The sequence below is a fragment of the Ambystoma mexicanum genome, chromosome 6p, assembly GCF_040938575.1.
Source record: "Ambystoma mexicanum isolate Mex_15411 chromosome 6p, UKY_AmexF1_1, whole genome shotgun sequence".
In the NCBI taxonomy this organism is placed as follows: Eukaryota; Metazoa; Chordata; class Amphibia; order Caudata; family Ambystomatidae; genus Ambystoma; species Ambystoma mexicanum.
This window is the reverse complement of record NC_090935.1, coordinates 1214556873-1214578982: the sequence shown is the minus strand read 5'-3', so window position 1 is coordinate 1214578982 and position 22110 is coordinate 1214556873. Positions and strand designations below refer to the sequence as shown.

General features: G+C 47.5%; 1 protein-coding gene across 5 annotated transcripts in view; it reads right to left on the bottom strand.

Annotated features, from left to right (window-relative positions):
• GKAP1 (G kinase anchoring protein 1) overlaps positions 1-22110 on the bottom strand; it is a 1031394-nt gene that overhangs the window by 696403 nt on the left and 312881 nt on the right. For 3 of the 5 annotated variants that reach the window (XM_069625871.1, XM_069625870.1, XM_069625872.1), the window contains one exon: positions 13347-13424. The exons of the other annotated variants lie outside the window; for them this stretch is intronic. In XM_069625871.1, the coding sequence (XP_069481972.1) occupies positions 13347-13424 (78 nt within the window). The remainder of the gene's footprint in view (positions 1-13346; positions 13425-22110) is intronic. 5 annotated transcript variants of the gene reach the window in all.

Sequence of the window (22110 nt, the reverse complement as noted above, 5' to 3'; positions counted from 1 at the left end):
TGGTCTTCGAGGAACTCGACCGGTTCGGACGAGTGGCAGGGCTGAAAATGAACATCAATAAGTCGGAATTGCTCAGTCTAAATCTGCCTGCCCCCACCGAACAAATGAAATCTGCCCATCCCTTTAGATGGGCCAGCCATAAGATCAAATATTTGGGAGTACACTTAACCAAAACCATAGAGGGAATATATCAGGCAAACTACCCACTGCTGCTGGAGAATATCAAATCTAAGTTAATCGATTGGGGGCTGCTATCCATCTCGTTGCTGCGGCGGGTTAACGTCTTACAATAGCAGTGGCAGTATGGCCATTTTTATCTATTCGCTGCACTACCTATAGACGTCCCGCGGGTCTTCTTTAGAGCCCTACAGAAAACCACAAATCGTTTCATTTGGAAGCAAAAACACCCGAGAATCTTTGCAAACCTCGAGGCTGCCAACATCCCGCGGAGGAATGGGGGAACCGGACTTCAGGGCATACTACATAGCGGCACAAATTAGAATACTCAGGGACTGGCAGGAACGACCGGGATAAAACTGTGGCGCCTAATGGATAGGGCGGTGGTGGCAGGACATCTAGAGGTAATGTTCTAGAAACCGAGAGCTGAACACTCCAAATGTATGCCAGCAAAATGACATCGACGGTGGGGGGAGGCATGGGACGCCGCAGTGAAAGGGGCTCACGTTACTACTTCCCTCCCCCCTACACGCCAATGTTTGAAAACCCACAATTTCCCCCAGGCTGTGGAACCCCAACCTTTAACAAGTGGTATCAAGGCGGCTGCCGAATGGTTCGAGATATGTTCGCAGGCGGCAAAGTCAAGGACTTTGAACAATACAAGACAGACTTCGAACTAGAAGAAATGCATAGGTATGGATACATGCAATTGCGTCAGTGGTTGTCCCACCCAGAACTGAAACAAGCGGGCTAACAGCCCCTCACCCCATTCGAAAACCCACTCCAGGGACAAGGGCCTGATGACCTCCATTTACAAACATATAAAAGAAGGGGAAAGCACACCAAGCAGAACTTATATGAGGAAGTGGGAGGCGGACACGGGCACTGACATAGGGGAGCAAGAGTGGCAACAACTGTGGACCCAGATACCTAAACTCACTAGATCACTTCAGGTCCGGGAGACTTGGCTGAAATTAATGTCCCAGTTGCACTTAACCCCGGTCAGACTGCATAAAATGTAACCAAATTCTTCTCAACTATGCTGGAGAGACTGTGGGGGGATGGGCATGTGGGTGCACATCTGGTGGGAATGCCCAAAGCTGGACACATATTGGGGATGCATACACCAGGCTATAACAGGTCCTGGGGGAGGTGGGAGGGGAAAATAAGGGGCTAGACATGCTTTGCCTGACTGGGATCCTGGCGGATATTCCTACAAAATCACTCTGCAAAGTATACGTAATCATGATGACGTCAGCAGCTATGGTACTGGCTCGCAAATGGAAGTCGAAAGCTCCGCCCCAAGAACATGAGTGGATAGCCAAAATATGGACAGTGGTAGCCATGGAATGGCTCACATACTCCATACAGGGAGATCACTCGAAATTTACAACAGACTGGTCCGCCCTACTGGCATACCTCGGAGGAGGGAAGATGAGAGCATGGTGCCCTAAAGCAGCAAGTCTGTTGGCAATCATTGGCTCACAAGAGGACTCCGATCCATGAACAGGAGGGAACGGAGACACTAGTCCTTACCTACAAGCGAGTAACTAATGGAATAGGGACCTCTGATTCCACGATGGCGGACAAACCGAAAGAAAGACAGTGCATCTGGTTCCAGGATCAAGGGAAGGGGGGAGGGAGAGGGGAGGTGGGTTAGTTTACAATGTTGATCGTTCTTAAAAAGTGCCAATAAACACATGTTGAAAAAATAATCATTTTGTCTAGTGCACGGGGCACGGCCATAGAGGCCCCGCTCTCTGGAGCCTCACCCCAGTCCCTTTTTCCACACTGAAGTGTCAGACCTGGCAGCTAGGTGTGGAGACTTTCCTAACTTTTTCGCTTGCTCCCTGTTCTATTTTCTTCACCTCCCTTCGGTGCCTCGGCTCCCAGAAGCAGGACGGTTGATATGATACGATATGATATGGCATTTATAACGCACCTATACACAAGTGTTTCAAGGTGCAAGAGGATTCACGAGATGTGCGTCCTGCGACCGCTCGTTCCTGGCCTCGGACCCCCATGCACTCTGTCTTGAGTGCCTGGGTCCCGACTACTGCTGGGACAGGTGCACGGAGGGAGATCTTCCACGCTTCGACTCCAGGACATCTTAAAGAGTTTGTCTCCAGGACCCCACGTCAAGAAAAGGTATGCCCTATGTTTAGTACGACTCCTCAGTGCGTCGACTCCTTCCCAGGGGTTTCCATGGACAAGGGTTCCTTGAATTCAGGTTTTGGCAGGCCTGAAGCCTCAAAGGCTACTGGCTCCCAACCCGAGGGGCTCAGGAGCTTTACCAGGCGCTCCACAGAAGGGCAATAAAGTTGTCCTCATCGGCCCCAGGGGGCAAGGGATTGTCGTGCTCTACCTCCAAGAGTCAGTCCTTAACACAATCCAGCAAGACTACCAGCTCAACCGCTGAGGGCGCACAGCCAACCGGAGTCTCCTCCAATGTAGTGAGTCGGGACGATTCGACTACCGGCCAGCAGGCAGAGGGCTCAGGGCCTTCCAGAGAGAGATGTGAGGTAGACGTTTCTGTTGCGGGTTCTAGGCCCAAGGCGTGTCCTCCCATATTGGAGCCAGCATATGGCACTGGGCTTTTTCTTCGTCCGACCCATGGCGGATAAGCGCGTAGCAGAGCCTTCTAGACCAGCAGCCATCTTGAATTTGCATCAGGCCCTCCTGTGCTCTCCCCTGTGGAGTGGGCCATGCAAGAAGGTTCCAGTCCCCTTCCCTCTGGAAGCAGAGGCAGACTTTATGGTCCAGGCAGTTGGTCTCCCCAGGGATACATCTACCCATCGCAGTCTTACAGCTACACACCTCATGTGCCTCTGCGTTTCGATCAGGAAAAGAGGCCCAGCGCCATAGAAGGCTGGCACTTTCGGGACCCGGCAGTTTGCAAGGACTGCTTCTTTGAGCGCTTCCCCCTCCTCATGCGTTTCCTGCAGATGGCGGGGCTCCTCAAGGATAGTCACCTCTGGCCCCTCCCTCCTGTTCCTCTGGCACTTCCAGTGCCAGTCTCTCCAGCGGTCCAGGCCTTGCTGGTTACCCAGACCCCTACTACTACTACTCCTCCTCCTGTACCAACAATACCTTCCCCATAGCAACCGTTTGATCGGTCCTCTGGTCCTGACCACCTGTGTCCCAGGATCAGATTCCCCTCAGTCTAATTTTTTTTTAAAAAAAAACAGGCGTGGGGGAACGCGGACGCCGATAACGGCACCCAGGACGACAAACCTTTGCCATCTGTAAGGGCCTTGCTGATTGCCTTCAGAGCATTGCAGAGTTATTGGGGGTCCCCTTCTGGAGTCGGCCCCCTAGGAGTTTGGAGTGCTAGCAGAGGTTTTGGGCAAGCACACCACAAGCAGAATAGGCATTCCGCTCCAGAAGGATGTCCTGCAGGTGGCGAGAAAGGCCAACGCCCAGATGAGCAAGAAACTGGACAGCAGGTTCAGGCTGATGGATGTGGAACCAGTCCTTCTGGCCTCGCAGCCTCAGCCGCCTTCTTCACTGGTGGCTGCAGCCTCGGCCTCGCTCTATTCTAAACCATTGTCTTCGTAATCTTCCTCCTCGGGAGCAATCTCCAGTTGTCTATCCCGGCCGGATAAGGCCTTGGAGTCTTTGAGCAAACAATGCTTTGCCATCTCTGGGGTGCATTTGCAACATGCTAATGCAGACACCCTTTTAGCTGTGGCTAACCAGAAGCTGTGGCAGGAGCTCGGGGAGTTTCTACCTGACCTCCCCATGGAGAGGCAAGCCTCTTTCAAGGCCGGTCTGGTGGATGCCCGGGTCGTTGTGCGGGACCTCATGGTGGCTTCGATCTCCCAAATGAACACAGCCAGAAGAGGGCTGTGCCTGGGGGTCGAGATGAGAAGGACGGCATGGATGTGTGCCACTAAATTTTCATCTAATATGCTAGAGCCGATACTGGATCTTCCCTTTGAGGGCATGGACCTTCGTCAACTCCTCATCGGTGGAAGAATGAAAAAGAAGACCTCTACACAAACCAGGAAGTCATTGGCCATCCAGACTAAGCCTGGGCAGAAATCCTTCCTGCAATCTCAGGGCAGGGCCGACATCAAAACCCACGCTTTCACTGGCTTCAAGGGGTTTCTGGACCGCCGTGCACGGAGGCCCGACACGTTGCCCAGCGACAACAGGAGGAAGCAGCAGAGGACTTAGCGCAGTTTTTTCCGCTACCGCTCTCGCCTCGGATGCCAAGAAGCAGTGATGTCATGGTTGGGGAACATGGCTCGCCTGTAGTGGTCCAGTGTTAGGAAAGATTCCTCTTTACTGCATCTTTACTTCCAATTCTATGGACCCCCCCAAACTTTTTGCTTTTATTTTTGTATCTGACCTTTTCTTTTTACAGTGCAGTGAAGCCTTAAGCTTCACTATACTGGCTTTTGTTCATCTGTTATAGGGAACGTGACGTGTCCTTCAGGGTTTCAATACTGGGAAACATTGTTCCCTTAGTCTAGTTACTTTGTTACTACTTTTAGTAACTTGTTATCACTTGTGGTAACATTTTATCATTGTACAATGCATCTTACAATGCAGTCCAATGGGGTACACTTTTTGTTTTGCCCTAGACTAACACTCTGGATTTTTAGTTACTCTAGGTGTGCTAAATGGATAAGCTGGCGGCAGCAGTGACTTTTTACCTTGTGGCTGACCAGCTCTGAATTTGGGCTACCATGCTGCAGACGTCGCCGTTCCGAGTTAAGGCCTGAACCTTGGCGGATCCTCAGCTTGTGCAACAAGTCGTCCTGCTGTGGAATTTCGTGATCCTAGCATCTTTTTTAAATGCTTTTATTGTGTTATAGTCAAAAAGACGACATTTCACAAATACATTTAAAAAAAATTGAACATGAGCATTAGGAAAAAAAATACAAGTATTCAAAACAGTAAAAGGAGAAAGAAAAGAAAGAAGAAATAAGAGGCAAAAAAAATCTAAGAAGGGAAAGAACGAAGCAGAGCCGAACAAAGGAAGTAAAGGGGAGTAAAGGGAATGCATGCGTTTAGCATCAAGGAGACCAGAGATGAGAGGTAAAGTCTGACCGCAGCAAGTGAAGCCCTTTACATCACTGTGCATCGAAGGCCGTCGTTTGAAACTGCTTACCTGTGTCCATTCCTGTCCTGAGAGGGGCCCTGCATCATCGAGAGCTGCTTGCACCTGCAACCCCTGGGAAACAAGGGCTGAGGCAGGAAAAGCGACTTTGGAGCTTCTTCAATCGACCTGCCATGTACTGTGAAGAACCTGAGTCCAGGCGTGAGATATTGTGATACTTACCTGCTCCTCAAACTCCCTTTTAAAAGTTTGAATAACTTTCAGAAACTTGTGCCTTACTTTGGCTTTGCCATTGCTTGTTCACACAAGCATTCCGAAAGTTGGGAACACGTTTTGTTAGCTAGGTTAACTCCTCCCTGACACTTGGAACTGTTCACTGGACCCCCAGAGACCCTACCTTCATTTCATCTAGCTTCACAAAACTATATGGAACTTTGCTAAAATTTTGGTCACAAGGACCCATACATTTTAGGGATGGACGTCTGAAGTTCGGATTGAATCTCTGGAGTAATGTGTGTTTTGGACATAAGTAAAGTAGTATTTTTTTACTGGTTTGTCTAAGTGTGTTCCTTGACTGCTTCACTGTGTGTGCTCATTGTGGACCCTTTACAAGTTCACCACCTCTTGAGACTAAGCCTGGAGCACTCGCCTTGCTACCTTGAAATGGTTTGGCTGCAGATTCCAGAGTTGTCCCTGTCACAATATAGGTTGGCCTTCTATACATCTGTCCACGAGGCCAGAGTATAGAAAATCAGTCCTAACAGCTGGATGGCTCTCTTCCAGGACAGCTGGAAGCGTTATTTCAAGAGTCCTTTGATCCAGTTTATAGTCTACATGGGCTTCAGTATTCCTCTTCCTTTTTCTCTACCATTCTCTCCTAAACAGCTCTTTTATGGGAGATCCTTTCCCTTTTGGAGATGCAGGGGGTGGAACCGGTTCCTCAGTCAGACGGGGACTCTGGCTTCTACGCCAGGATTTGTGCGGCACCCAAGAACAACGTGGCTAGAAACTCTTCAAGATGATCAGGAGAAGAATGGAAGATCTCCCTCGAGCGGGAAAGATGATTCTTGAAGGCTCCGTGACAGAGAGCGGCAAGTGGCACACGCGTCCCATCGGGACCCATCGGGACTCAGGCACTCAAAGCAGAGGCTGGGAATGAGTGATCGCAGGAAGCACATCTTGTCAAGCCTCTGGCAGCCAGCATGCACTGGGGGAGGCTAGACACCGAAGGGAGTTGAAGATAATCAAAAAATAAAGAACTGGGAGCACGCGGAAAGCTGTAAAAGTTCCGGCGCTTAACTGCCAGGTCCGACAGGGCCTGTGCAAAAAAAGGGTCTGAGGGGAGACGCCGTAGGGTGGGATCCCGGGGCGTTGCCACGCCTGGGGCTGCACCCCTGTGCACTATGCTACATTTAAAGAGACAACTCACTCTTTCGCTGGCAAAGGTTCCGGTACCGTCCCCATGTTGGGGTATGCCCACAAGGATGGAGGAAAGGGGACGGGACGTATGAATAAATCACTCTCAACACATGTGAAAAATGTGTTTGGGTTAAATTGATCATATGCTGTACGAGATCCGCTCCATGGCCAACCAAGTCATTACAATTGTTTTCTTTGACAGTTTCTTTTTTGCCCTATGATTGAATACATGTTTATACAAAAATGGGAGATTTTCTTTGAGCCCATATCACGGTTCTGGTACAATGGAAGTAGATATGCACATTAATTGTATCTCACCTAGTTAAAAGTATGTAGTAGCCTAGAATATTTCAGGCTTCGGGGATCTCTGGAAGAATGCTAAAGGAAACACCCCAATAAGGGTTAAATATTTCAAGTTGAAACCTACTAGCCAGCCATGAAAAGTTACTTGCCATCTCATACAGACAGGACACCATTTCTTACTTGCCAAGAATCAATTATCAATAGCAAATGGCTAGTGCAGAGTACAAATGTTGCACCCTCACCCCAACAAAATGAATCTCCCTTAGCATTTGGGGGGCCCTACCTTGGGCCTACATTTACAATGTCAAGTCCCATCCTGGCTACACCACTACATGCAGCCCACACCACCTCTCCTCACTATGCCACTTCCCTCCTAAAATCTTGGTTGTAATAGTACCCACCCTGCTGTCTAGTGATTTATTTTGTAGCAAAACGGACCCCTTCACTTCCCAATCTTAAGGAAACCCACCACAAGGCATCCAGTTGGCTACCAATCTCCCTTTCTATTGTTAAGGCCATGTATGTATGGTGTAGAAGCAAATCAAGTCGGTACCCTCCTTCAATCTGTGTTCCACTGCAGACACTTCATGGGACCAACACTCTCCCATGACTAAATTCCCCACCAATGATAATCATTACTATCTTCGCTATCACCATACTGTGTGATCCTTCTGCAACCTTCTGTATGGTTGCACATCTCCCTGTCCCTTCACCATATACACTCACACCTTGGCTTCAAAGTCACACCAAGACTAATTAATAGACTGTTTTTCATTGCATGTCTGAGCAAAATCAGATTGCTTTAATAATTTTACATTTCCAATAAAACAACATCTATTCTGGCATACAGGGGAATAGATTCAAAAAATGGGCTCCTGGTTATGGACCTATTCTACCCAGGAGGGTTACTTTAAGACAAAAATTACAATTGAATAGGTACAAAGAAGAGTGCTCTAATGAAAACACACTGTTTCACCCCTTATTACCCTCTGCATTAAAGGAGAAAAAGAAAGAAACTCACTTTCTTTGTGTTGTTTGGAGAAAATAGTTTGTTTATCTATGCAGTTGAAAAAATCAACATAGAGTGAACAGTTCTCCAAACAGCATAACATCACACGGTTTAATGAAACCAACCGTACAGGCTTATAGGATATATTTACAAACACATGGGGTCACATAGTTTGACACAACAGTCGTGTAGGTAACGCAAACTCAATCAAAATACATAGTTTGTTATGGTGATTCATATACTTCAGTATAAAACAACACAATTAGACAAAGTAAGCAACAACAGAAAAAAAGGGGTTCGTGAATTGACAATTGGTAGTGGACAGTGACAATGCACTGTTGTTCGGGGTGCGTCTACACCAAGGTGTTTCGGCCGTTTAGGTGGACCAATTATGTCCCAGCATATGTACGGCCTTCATCAGGACGAAGTGCTGCACGGGGTGGAATAGGTGCTGCAGGGGAAAGGGAAAAACGGGAAAAACTCGTCAGGGGAGTGTGTTCGAGCGTGTATCATTTAAACAAAGGAATAAATCCAATACTGTGAGGCCCCAGCTTACCTGTGGATAATTATTTCCACTGGCACGAATTTCTAGTATTACGCCAGGCGTGGGAAGGATCTTAGTGTAATCCTATTAAAAAGCAAAGAAGGGCACTCAATAGTGATCTGGTGTCTTACAGATACTTAAACAAATGAGTTATAGGTCAACCAATCTTACCTCACTTGTGAGGATCTTGGAGTGGGATGGACTCTGGTTTTAAATATGCGGTCCTCGCGCGGAAACCTGAACACATAAATGAATAAGGGGCATATTAGTGGGGGTTCCACTCAGGGAACAAAATGCCTGACCTAATGGTGGTGTGTCTACAAAGATCTTACCTTTGTGCATGAATCACGAATAGCGGGCCAGTGGAGAGCGCTGTGGAAATGTGCTGACTCACTCCGGGGCTCAAAAGGGGCCTGGCGGCATACCGTTAGTAACGCTGTTACTAGGAGCCTTTTCCATTTATACGGCGGCCATTTTGGATCGAGTGGGTCCGAAAATGAAAGATAACTCAACCATTAAGGCTCGGACTGGAAAAATACACTATTATCAGTCTTGGCCATGGTATGGCCAATCTAAAAACGTAATTTAGAATGTAAATTTGAAAAATGATATCTATGTCGGCCATGTTGGATCGAGTGCGTCCGAAAAAGACAAATAACTCCACCATTAATGCTCGGATTGAAAAAATAAACATTTATCAGTCTCAGCCATGGTGTGGCCTGTCTAAAAAAGTAATTTAGAAGTGTAAAATTGAAAAATGGTTTCCATGGTAACCTCAGAAGCCTTGTTGAAGAACAGGGCGTATTAGTGAAACTAAAGGGAAATTAAAATAAATTGGAACACTGAAAGCGCTCCTTGTGCTTGAAATGACTGGCAGGGTAGTGACATGACTTGATGTTGACATGCTTTTAGTAATGGAAAACAAATCCACATAGTAACATAGCACAATTTGTACACATGTTCGACAAGGGACAATTTGTATACAGGTTCGAGTGGCCCAGTCAATTCAGTGTTATGCATGCCATTCGACATTGTTGGAAATCTTTACAGCTGATAAACACTAATAGGCATCTTAATTCATTCATAGCCCTTTGGTAGAGATTTCATATTACATTTCTTGACCGCAGGTCATAGGCATTTTACAGGTGCATATACATAATGACGCTGCCAATGTTTGGAATCTACAGAAAAGATTTCCATTCTACCGCAATATTCAAACCTGCGTGCACAGTGTTTAGTTTGTGGACCCAGCGCTGTTCTAATTGCGTCAGTGTTTTATTTAAGTCTCCCCCCCGCTTTGCAGGTGTTACTTTCTGTAGAATGAACCATCGTAGATCTGTATCTTTGTGGTTTTTGTTGGTAAAATGTTCTACTAGTGGCTTGTCGGCACCACACTTGTGGTGGCCCACTAAGGGAGGCATATCCCATAATGTGGCTTGTATTGCTCGTGGTGGTTCTATGAACGTGTGAACCAATGCGTCTCTTAAGCTTCTGTTCTACTGTGTAGCATGCCCTTTAACTCTACAGAAAAAAACTTTTGAACATCACGGAGTAAAATGGACCATGAAGGATTTCACTAACTGCAACACGAAGGGAGTGATCTACGTGATACAATGCCCTTGCAACCTGATATACGTAGGCAAAACCATACGGGCCATCAAGATGCGAATATCGGAACATCGGTCCTGTATCAGGAACAAAGTTGCCGACAAGCCACTAGTAGAACATTTTACCAACAAAAACCACAAAGATACAGATCTACGATGGTTCATTCTACAAAAAGTAACACCTGCAAAGCGGGGGGGAGACGTAAATAAAACACTGACGCAATTAGAACAGCGTTGGGTCCACAAACTAAACACTGTGCACGCAGGTTTGAATATTGCGGTATAATGGAAATCTTTTCTGTAGATTCCAAACATTGGCAGCGTCATTATGTATATGCACCTGTAAAATGCCTATGACCTGCGGTCAAGAAATGTAATATGAAATCTCTACCAAAGGGCTATGAATGAATTAAGATGCCTATCAGTGTTTATCAGCTGTAAAGATTTCCAACAATGTCGAATGGCATGCATAACACTGAATTGACTGGGCCACTCGAACCTGTATACAAATTGTCCCTTGTCGAACATGTGTACAAATTGTGCTATGTTACTATGTGGATTTGTTTTCCATTACTAAAAGCATGTCAACATCACGTCATGTCACTACCCTGCCAGTCATTTCAAGCACAAGGAGCGCTTTCAGTGTTCCAATTTATTTTAATTTCCCTTTAGTTTCACTAATACGCCCTGTTCTTCAACAAGGCTTCTGAGGTTACCATGGAAACCATTTTTCAATTTTACACTTCTAAATTACTTTTTTAGACAGGCCACACCATGGCTGAGACTGATAAATGTTTATTTTTTCAATCCGAGCATTAATGGTGGAGTTATTTGTCTTTTTCGGATGCACTCGATCCAACATGGCCGACATAGATATCATTTTTCAAATTTACATTCCAAATTACGTTTTTAGATTGGCAACACCATGGCCAAGACTGATATTAGTGTATTTTTTCAATCCGAACCCTAATGGTGGAGTTATCTGTCTTTTTCGGACGCACTCGATCCAACATGGCCGACATAGATATCATTTTTCAAATTTACATTCTAAATTACGTTTTTAGATTGGCCATACCATGGCCAAGACTGATAATAGTGTATTTTTCCAGTCCGAGCCTTAATGGTTGAGTTATCTGTCATTTTCGGACGCACTCGATCCAAAATGGCCGCCGTATAAATAGAAAAGGCTCCTAGTAACAGCGTTACTAACGGTATGCCGCCAGGCCCCTTTCGAGCCCCGGAGTGAGTCAGCACATTTCCACAGCGCTCTCCACTGGCCCGCTATTCGTGATTCATGCACAAAGGTAAGATCTTTGTAGACACACCACCATTAGGTCAGGCATTTTGTTCCCTGAGTGGAACCCCCACTAATATGCCCCTTATATGTGTTCAGGTTTCCGCGCGAGGACCGCATATTTAAAACCAGAGTCCATCCCACTCCAAGATCCTCACAAGTGAGGTAAGATTGGTTGACCTATAACTCATTTGTTATTTAAGTATCTGTAAGACACCAGATCACTATTGAGTGCCCTTCTTTGCTTTTTAATAGGATTACACTAAGATCCTTCCCACGCCTGGCGTAATACTAGAAATTCGTGCCAGTGGAAATAATTATCCACAGGTAAGCTGGGGCCTCACAGTATTGGATTTATTCCTTTGTTTAAATGATACACGCTCGAACACACTCCCCTGACGAGTTTTTCCCGTTTTTCCCTTTCCCCTGCAGCACCTATTCCACCCCGTGCAGCACTTCGTCCTGATGAAGGCCGTACATATGCTGGGACATAATTGGTCCACCTAAACGGCCGAAACACCTTGGTGTAGACGCACCCCGAACAACAGTGCATTGTCACTGTCCACTACCAATTGTCAATTCACGAACCCCTTTTTTTCTGTTGTTGCTTACTTTGTCTAATTGTGTTGTTTTATACTGAAGTATATGAATCACCATAACAAACTATGTATTTTGATTGAGTTTGCGTTACCTACACGACTGTTGTGTCAAACTATGTGACCCCATGTGTTTGTAAATATATCCTATAAGCCTGTACGGTTGGTTTCATTAAACCGTGTGATGTTATGCTGTTTGGAGAACTGTTCACTCTATGTTGATTTTTTCAACTGCATAGATAAACAAACTATTTTCTCCAAACAACACAAAGAAAGTGAGTTTCTTTCTTTTTCTCCTTTAATGCAGAGGGTAATAAGGGGTGAAACAGTGTGTTTTCATTAGAGCACTCTTCTTTGTACCTATTCAATTGTAATTTTTGTCTTATACAGGGGAATAGAACAGCCTGCCATGCAGTGTGATTATTCCATATTAGGACACTGAATCTGTTACATTGGGTAGAAGAACTTCCACCATTCTGTTAATGCCATGACAAGACAGAACTACATATAATCATCTTAATATAGTTGCAAAATCGGTGATAACCTATATGTGGACAAAATAGAAATCAATGTATTGAATACCATGAACACAGAGCATAAGGGACATTCATGAGTAGTGCAATAAAACACAAAGGAAACCATTGTGAATTACAAACTGATAGATTTGAAAAAGCCAACAGAAGGCTCTACTACCCAAAGGTTCAGAGTAGCTGAATTTGCAAACATTTGGTGGCCCTTAATAGAAATTCTCATTGAGTATACATACTAATTGGGGTTTATGAAAGCAGAGCTAAACTAAAAGAATAAAAAGAAGAGGTATTTTGAATTGTATATGGGGAGATGAAAGGGAGAAATGGATGTGAAAGGTAAGGGGGTGAATATAGATTATTAATGTTCTCTATAACAGACATTTTACTTTTTTGATGGCGCAAAAAATAAAACAATATTATACTATTTTAAAATATTAATCCCAAACGCAACAAGGATACAGTCAAAAAAGGTTCTGTCAGTAAGATCTAAAGCCAAGCAGAATGTCTGTAGATGTATGTTTCTTTGAACGTTATGGTACAAAGTATCTCAAATGAATACATTCCTGCCAAGCAGACATTCACAGAGTGCTCCTTTTTTATTTTGAATTAAGATTGTTGCAGTGATGGCTCTTGGAAAAGATGTACTTATTTTGTACCACTTATGCTGTTCAGAGAAGTGCTGGCCATTGAGGGTTTTTTAACTTTATTTCCACATTCACAGTCCCCTTTCTAGTTGTAAATGTAAATACTTTAGATCAAAGTTTCACATTTATCTTCTTGAAGTCTTTAGATGAAATACCTTTTTGTGCTCTTCAAATTCCAACTTGCTCATCATCAGAGCCTTCTCAAGGTCTGCTTCAAACATATTGGAGGTTAGCTGGTGAAACAACAGGAAAGCAATATTCTAAATTACTAACATTTCCCAATTACGCTTCAACTGAATTACACATTGAAAAATCAATTCAAAGATCACCAATTCACTGTGAATTCAGGGTTCGAAATTGAGGGGAGCTGGGAGCTATTTAGCTCCTGCTTCTAGCCAAGCAGAGCCTGGTTAACTGGAAAGCAACAGTTACCAAAAGCTACCTTTGGCTCCCCAGGCAATTGGTGCCTTATTTTATGTATTGGACATTTGTATGGTGCCTATACAAAAGGTGACAGGGTTACAAATGTGATATTAACTTTGATTATTTGAGAATGCTAATATAGAAGAATTAGGACACATTTACACATAATGCATCATGCACAATGGACACCAAGTTAAAGTGCGCATCTCATGTAGAATTAAGATTTGCAGTGCGCTGGGTATTCGCTCCTGGTTCCCCAGCGGTAGCTCCTGCCTACTGGGTGATGGCGGATCCCCAGGAGCTAGTTTTAGCTCCTGCTTAACGAATCTTAATTTCAAACCCTGTGAATTAATTGTCAAAGTACTTTTCAATTGGGGTGGGGGGGGGGGGGGGGGCACCAATCCCCACCACAAAAATATGGCTGATGAAGAACAGTTGCATGAAACATTACATAGAACATTTGTCCCCTCAGAGGGTCTAGAATTAAAATGTGTGTTTCATTTAAATTAAACTCCCATTACAGTGTTGCAAGTGAAATTATTAAGGCAGAATTGTAATTTACAGGAAGAGCACAATGGACCAAACATTCTATAAAATATTTATTGAAATGTGCTGCCCCAAAGCTTCTGACCAAGACACTGCAGCAGTTCTGAAGAGGCCTCCTGTGATTCTGAGGAGGGAAGGTCACTTAGGTTGGTTGTTTCTTTCTGCTGTGTTAAGTTCATGGAGAAAGCATGACGGGGTGGGAGTTCATGAAATACGCAGCATGCATTGCATTAGAGCAACCATTTTACTTTGTGGGTAGCAGGTGAATGAATCACAACAGTTCACATGTTTAAGGATCAGGTCCTTTGGAGAAAAAAAAATGTATGCATCCGTTTTAACTTATGAAACTATTTGAAAAACAACGTAAATCAACACTCAGGGTTCAGATGAGAGAAAAACTAGATTGCGACAGATAGATTGAGGTGGATATCAATTTGCTAAATAAGAAGTACTTCGTTTTGAATTTATTTAGGTGAGGTTAAAGGTTATGCAGGGCAGCACAATACATCTCAAAAGGCCAAGGAATTTGAGGATGCATACGTTTGTGATAATTGGACCTCTGTGGTTGCACAGCTCTTAACTTGCTTGGCTATAGTAGCCCTTGGGTGCGTCCGTTTCTTGAGTGAAGTGAGCAGGGGTTGGAACCAAACAGCCAATCCTGTACAATCCTGTTTTTGAGATAAGTTTTGAATGGCAGAAAACATGGCTCACAGCATTTAAGAGCAGCCGATTTTGAGTGGCTCTGGTATGGGGAGATGAGGCCAATCAGATGCCAACATGTATTATGTGACCGGGGTGGGAAGGGGGATGTATGGGGGTGTTGGAGGGCAGAACAGGAACTTCATGCAGTCCGACAAGAACACTCATATGATGGGGGGCGTGGCTTGATGGCTACGTGAGAGGACGCTCCTTGGAGGAGCTCCCGATGATCCGATTTTGATCCTGGGAAGAAGTGATGGTTTTCGGCGGACTTTCGAGCCCACAGTGCATCCAAGGGTGCATGAAAGTGGGGGGCACATGGTGAGTGCCCTCCCCGTCAGTGAGACTGCCTATCCACAGAACTAGACTTTGAAGAAGGTGGCGGTCGAGCAGTGGAAGGGCAGCACCCAAGATGGCCGCCCGTGGACAAAGGGCCATAAATGGTCCGTGGATCTGAGGAAGACAAAGCCGGCCGGAGCGGGGGCGAGCCCAACCAGAGGGACGCATCGCATGCGTCTCTGGCCGGTGGCAAGAACATAAGTGCGGGCCCCCACTGAGGAGGCCCTGGATCGTGGCGTGCCAGCAGAGCGAACCCGAGTTTAGCGGAGACTTGCTGTGAAGGGGTCACAGCGCCGGAGACACAGCTGGGCGCGTGTGCCCAACCGACGCAGCAGGATGTCCAAGGTGGTGCGACCCCGGATCAAGCAGCCTACGATGGAGGCCTATGCTAGGTCACCCCCAGGCGCGGAAGGGGGCAAGAGCAAAGAAGCCCCTGCGGCGGCGACAGACCCACCCTGTACTATCCAGGAGGTGCTGGCAGCAATTGCCGACTTGAAGGTGGCTTGGGAGACGAAGTTGGGCCTGGCCATGAAAGAGCTGCAGGAGGGCCTAGACCTTAAGATCGGAGCGGTCCGAGAAGAGGTGAACCTGTTGCGTCAGGACGTGAGAACGATCGCGGAGTGCACTGGGGAACTGGAGAAGGCGTTAGCCCCGACCACAGAGGCGTGCAATGCACATGCTAAGGAGCTTCATGCCCTCGTGCAACGAGTGGGCAATCTGGAGGGCAGAGCAGGCAGAGGGGCGCGCCAGGCGCAACAACATTCGCATAGTGGGTGTTCCGGAGGGAATGGAAGGATCAAACCCCACAGAATACGTTGAAACCATGCTCTTGCAGGAGATTACAGGCGGGGAGCTGACCCAGGGGTTCGCGGTTGAAAGGGCGCATAGGGCCCTGACCAGGAGACCGGCCCCAGGAGCCCCCCCGCGGCCGTTGATCGCGAAGATCTTGAACTATCGTGACCGCAAAAAGATCCTCGAATTTTTCCAGAAAGGAGGTACGCTAGAAAGGGGGTCAGCGAAAATAACGGCGTATCCGGACTATACGCTGCTCCTACAGCGGAGTCGAATGAACTTTGGAACGGTGAAAAGGAGGCTTAGAGAAGCAGGCCATCGCTACATGTTGCTCTACCCCGCTAGGTTAAAGGTGTTTTATAAGAATAGATCCCTCTTCTTTGAGACGCCGACCGAAGCAATGGAGTGGCTGGATATGCAGGGTCGACCTCAGGAATCGGATGCCCAGACAGAAGTGGCTGGAGATAAGTAGCACGCTGCAGAGGCACCGGTGAGGCCATAGTCACGACATTGGGACTGGAATATAGTACGATATTGTGCTTGTGGGGAGGAAGTCATGGTATCTGCCGGCGGGTCCTGTTGAATGCACTTCTCCTAAATAGATGACTGGGAGCTCCTGGGGAGCACCCTCTGTACCCCAATAGTAGTACACTTAGTTAGGTCACTGTTAGATAGGTGACACCCCGCGGGGTCCTTGTCCTCGGATACGAGACAGGTCCAGACGTGGGTAGGCCTGAGATCCAGGGATGGAGCTGGGCTATTGTTGGGGGTTGGCGGGGAGGGAGTTGTGTGCAGTGGTGTGAAGTTGGGGAGGGGGGAGGGGGTGTTTGTGAATAGAAGGGAGAGAGCCAGAAAACGAACTAGCACGGGGAGCATTATGGGAAGGGATGGGATGGGGATAGCCCGACCAGATGGCATCGGGTAATCTCAGAATTGTGATCTGAAATGTACGGGGCCTTAACAGCTACCTGAAACGTAATAAAGTGATGTTGTATTTAAAGAGGATGCGTGTAGACATAGCCCTGCTGCAGGAGACCCACCTTACTAGGGAAAGGCTGGAGGTGGTCAGGAGAAAATGGAAGGGCAATGTTGTGGGGGCGGCGTACGCTAGAGGGGTCATTACTTGGGTGGCGCTTCATGTGCCGTTTCGGGTGCTTGATTCTATGGTGGACCCGGAGGGTAGAAGGGTGGTGGTGACGGGTCTCCTGGAAAACAGGGAAGTGCATATAATAAATTTGTACACCCCCAATAACGACACAGCGGCTTACTTTAGGACCCTCTACAGTAAACTTGGCCCCCTGGCAGGGGGCACGGTAGTGTGGGGGGGGGGGGGGCGGGGACTTTAACTGTACCGTGAATCCCAGAATGGACAGGTCCAAGGACAGGGTAGGGAAAACGGCACCGGCGGCCAAAGCGTTGGGTACCTTACTGAAAGACTTAGGCCTAGAGGATGCGTGGAGAAGGCTGCATCCCACGGATAGGCAGTATTCACACTTCGCAGCGCCACATGACTTTCACACAAGGTTGGACTACATGTTTGTGTCAGCCGAGATAGTGAGAGACATAGAGGGAGCGGAATACAAGGCCCGAGTACTATCTGACCACTCGCCCTTGGTGGTGGACTGGAGACACCAGCCGCCGAGACCGCGGATCCCTACATGGAGACTCAGGACCGAGGCTCTGCAGGACGAGGGGTTTCGGGAGGGCCTGAGGGATGCAATCGAAGAATACTTTGATATAAATATGTGAAGCGTCAGCTCTGTGGGTACACTGTGGGAAGCGTTTAAGGTGGTGGTGCGCGGGGTAGCCATTTCCCAAGCTAAGGGGCTATAGGGGGGTATCGAGAGGGAACTCCAAGAGGCGGAAAGGGAGCTAGAGGATCTCACGCGTTGCAAGAGCACCGCTCATGATAACAGAACCAAGGTAAAGGAGCTACAGTTGTCCTGCAGCGCACTCTGGGATAGGCTATGCAGACTCAATTACAGAAAATATACGGAGAGGATACACGCAGGGGCGACAAGCCGGGCAGACTGCTGACCTGGCTGTATAAGAGTGAGACCCCCCCCCCCCGCTCGGTGATCAGTGAGATCAAGGATGAGAGAGGTTGCATATGCAACACTCAGAAAGAGGTAAATGAGGAGTTCCTTAAGTTTTACAGACACTTGTATGAGGACACAGGGGAGGACATGTGTCAAGACATACTGGACACATTGGAGGACATAGAACTGCCCACCCTGGATGACCTAGAACGCGCGGAGTTAGACGCACCCGTCACCTCGGATGAGTTGGAGATAGTGATTCAGAATTTGCCCACTTGCAAGGCGCCTGGTTCGGATGGGCTGCCTAGTGAGTTCTACAAAATGTACAAGCAAGAGCTGCTTCAGCCACTGCTTGCCACTTTCAACGAGGCCTATGATCAGGGGGAACTCCCATTGTCCCTCCGCGAGGCTGTAATCATCCCACTCTTGAAACCAGGCAAGCCGGCCGTGGAGTGCGGGTCTTACAGACCGTTGTCCATGCTTAACCAGGACAGCAAAATTCTTACGGCTGTGCTGGCCAATAGACTGAAGAAAGTGATTGGGAAACTGATACACCCAGATCAGACGGGATCTGTTCCCGGCAGGAACATCACCGATAACCACAGAAAGCTACACCATATCATTGACCAAACCGAGGAGGACACGGGCGAGTTGGCTATAGTGTCATTAGACGCGGTCAAGGCCTTCGACTCGGTACGATGGCCCTGGCTGAAAGCGGTCCTGAAGGGATACGGAATGGGACCTGGATACCTCAGATGGGTCCAGTTGTTTTACAGCATCCCGATGGCGAGAGTCAAAACAGGGTCCACAATCTCAGATACCTGGCAACTTTGCAAGGGGACCAGACAGGGATGCCCCCGATCACCCATGCTATATATACTGGCATTAGAGCCGCTGGCAATATGTCTGCGACAACAATATGGGGAGGTGGGCATAAGCACTGTCAGTGGAGGGCACCGGATATCACTATATGCGGATGATATGCTCCTTTTTTTGCGTTATCCAGAAGAAAACCTGCAGTATGTGCTGGAGGTAATAGAACGGTACGTCACCCTTTCGGGCATATCGGTGAACCCTAGAAAGTCTAGTCTGTTTCCTTTGGGCAGATACAGGAATGTCCCGGTACAGAGGCTGCCTGTCCTGCCAATACCATGGCAGCCTGTGACATTTAGGTAATTGGGAATAAATATTTACCACAAGGTCGAGGCAGAACACAAGCATAACACGGAAAAGGCAATAGAGGGGATCAAGAACAGCATGGTATTTTGGTCTAGATTGCCCCTGACCATGATGGGGAGGGCGGCCTTGCTCAAGATGGTGGTCCTGCCTAGACTCTTGCACTTTTTCGTGAATGTCCCGTTTTTGATACCTAGGAGCCTATTCGCGAAACTTCACAGCGTGTGTAGGGGTTTCGTGTGGGGCAGCTCTAGGAATAGGGTTGCTCTGTGGAAGCTCCAGAACCCATGTGACGGGGGGGGGGGGGGGATAGGCCTGCCTAATTTTGAACTCTATTACCTGACGGGGCAGCTGCAGTACGTGGCCAGGTGGCTTTCGGCTGAAGACTAGGCGGAAGCTAGGCTTCTGCGTGGAGACTCAGCCCCATACTTTCTGATGGAAGCGGTGTGGTTGTGCAGAGATAAACTGGTGGGCAGGGGGCGGCTACTGAGGCTGGGCTGGGCTGGGAGATCTGGCACAGGACATGGAAGATTGGGGGGGGATTCGGAGCCATACTCCCAGCAGGCCCCTTTGGCGGCGCTGTGCGGGAGCGACTCTCAACTACTCTAATCGGTCTGTAGATACTGGGAACAGGTAGGCCTGGCCACCCTTGGGGACATATGGCAGGAAGGGGAGGCATTGGACTTTCAGAGGTTGCAGGAAGAGACGGGGGTACATGGTGGCCAATATATAACCTACACTAGGCTTCTGAGAAAGACTAGAGAAAGATGGCCCGAGACAGTGCTAGCGGAAGACCCTGACGCCTCCCTGGAAACTATGTATGATGTATCAGAGGGCGGGCACGAAATATCGAGGATATACGAGCTCCTGCGAGTAAGGGCAGGGAAGGAGTTGCTTCAATTGAGACAAGATTGGGAGGAAGAGGTGGGAGGACCCATGACAGACGGGCAACGGGAATGGGCCCAAAGGTACCATAAAAAGGTGTCCCGGAACGCGAGATTCCAACAGCTTCAATTGTACATTACCCACAGGGCTTATTTAACTCCCGGGAAGATTGCAAAGTTTGGGGGACCAGCTACGCAGCAATGCCCCAGGTGTGGGGAGGTGAATGCGGGACTGCTACACATGTTTTTGGCTTGCCCGGAAGTGCACAGATTTTGGGACGAGGTTAAGACGAAACTGGCTGGTGGGGGGGTGGTGCTGGATGTGGAATCGGCCTGGTCATGCATGCTTGGGCTTTTTCCGAGACCCCGGCATTCAAAACACATAAGCAAGATGAAGGACCTGGCTTGTGTTTTGGCCAAGCGCAGGATTGCCATGGGCTGGAAGGCGGCCCACAGACCCAGGGTGGAGCTATGGTGGGCGGAAGCTGAATCTGTAGTCTGGTTTGAAGCGGCCACTAGGGGGGGGGGGGCGAGGAGGAAGTCGGCCCTTGCCGGCCTGGCGGCAATTGGTGGCCTCTATGGCAAACTCATCAGGGTAACAACGGTACAGAGGACCTGGATGATGACTGCCTAAGTACTGTGCTACCCAATGATGCTCCTGTAAATGACATGTGAGAACCGGCTCTAGTTTAAGGGGGGTGGGGGAGGGGAGTTGGGGAGTTCTAATGAAAATGTGTTGGACTATGATGCTTTCTATGCTTTGAAACAGCTGTAGTGTGTTTGTTGGACTTCAAAATAAAATAAAAATATTTTTTAAAAAAAACTCATACGATTAATTGTTGCACTGTTGTCAGTACTAGGAAGGAACATATAAACAATGTGCATGAAATGGGTATCAATAGTGTAGTGCAGTGGTATTCAAACTTTTTCATACCTCCCCCTACCCTCTGAGTAAAAATATAGCTTCTCCCCCCGCCACCCACCTGGGGGGGTGCCAAATGATGCCCTGGAGTGGGGGCCTCTTTAAAAAAGGATTAAGGTGTCTGCTTTTAATAGACAATATAAGCAGTAGAAAATCTGCTTATATTTTATATTAAACACAGTCATCTTAATCCCTTTTCAATGAATCTGGCCCCCCCCACCCCCTGGACATCCTTCAGGCTCCCATAGCTGGCCAGTCTCGCTGTTTGAAGACCACTGGTGTAGTGAAAAGGCATATACTAAATGCTTACACAAAGAAAAATTTTAAATTGTGGGACACATCTGATACTAGAGGAGAGGAAGAAATTAAGTTTGTTCAACCGGGACTCAATGATAAGCGCTTTGAAGGATTTGATCTGCAACTCTCAGATTCAATCAAATCCTTAGGCTTCACCATTCACAGCAGCCAAAAGCACATAGCCAAGAAGGTTCAAACTGCGTGTCCCCAACTCTCAACCCTTGGTAAAATGAAACCCTTCATCCTGATTAAGGGCTTCGAGAACGCAGTGAAGGCCTTTTTGGTCTTGCACATCAATTGGGGGAAAAAGTCCTCCTGTTGGGACTCCCAGCCACTCACTTGGCTCACCTAAAAGCAGTACACCATGACGAAGCACGTCTTATTTCGGGTGAGTGGCTTTTTGACCCAATTAACCCAGTCCCACGTGAGCTACATTCTCTCCCTCTCCAGACAGGATACTGTTCAAGACTGAACGCATCATCTCCAAAGCGGTCACTAAGAGCACATCAGCATATCTGGTGGCACATGCACCTCACGCAGCAAAATCATCCAACCGGCTTGAACCACAACTCGTCAGCAAGAGAGGACCCAAGAAACAACCCTTCTCTGATCATGCACCCAACAGATCTCTATTCCTGCATCAGCCCGGGATGCCCCCACAATTCTCCAATTTTGCAAATCTCACAAAACGTTTGCTTTTTTAAGAACACCTGACCAAGGACTAATCCCAATGAACCCACACACTAACTCACAGTACTGAGCTACTTTTAAAACATGCCTGCCCAAATGCTGGCTAGCCACA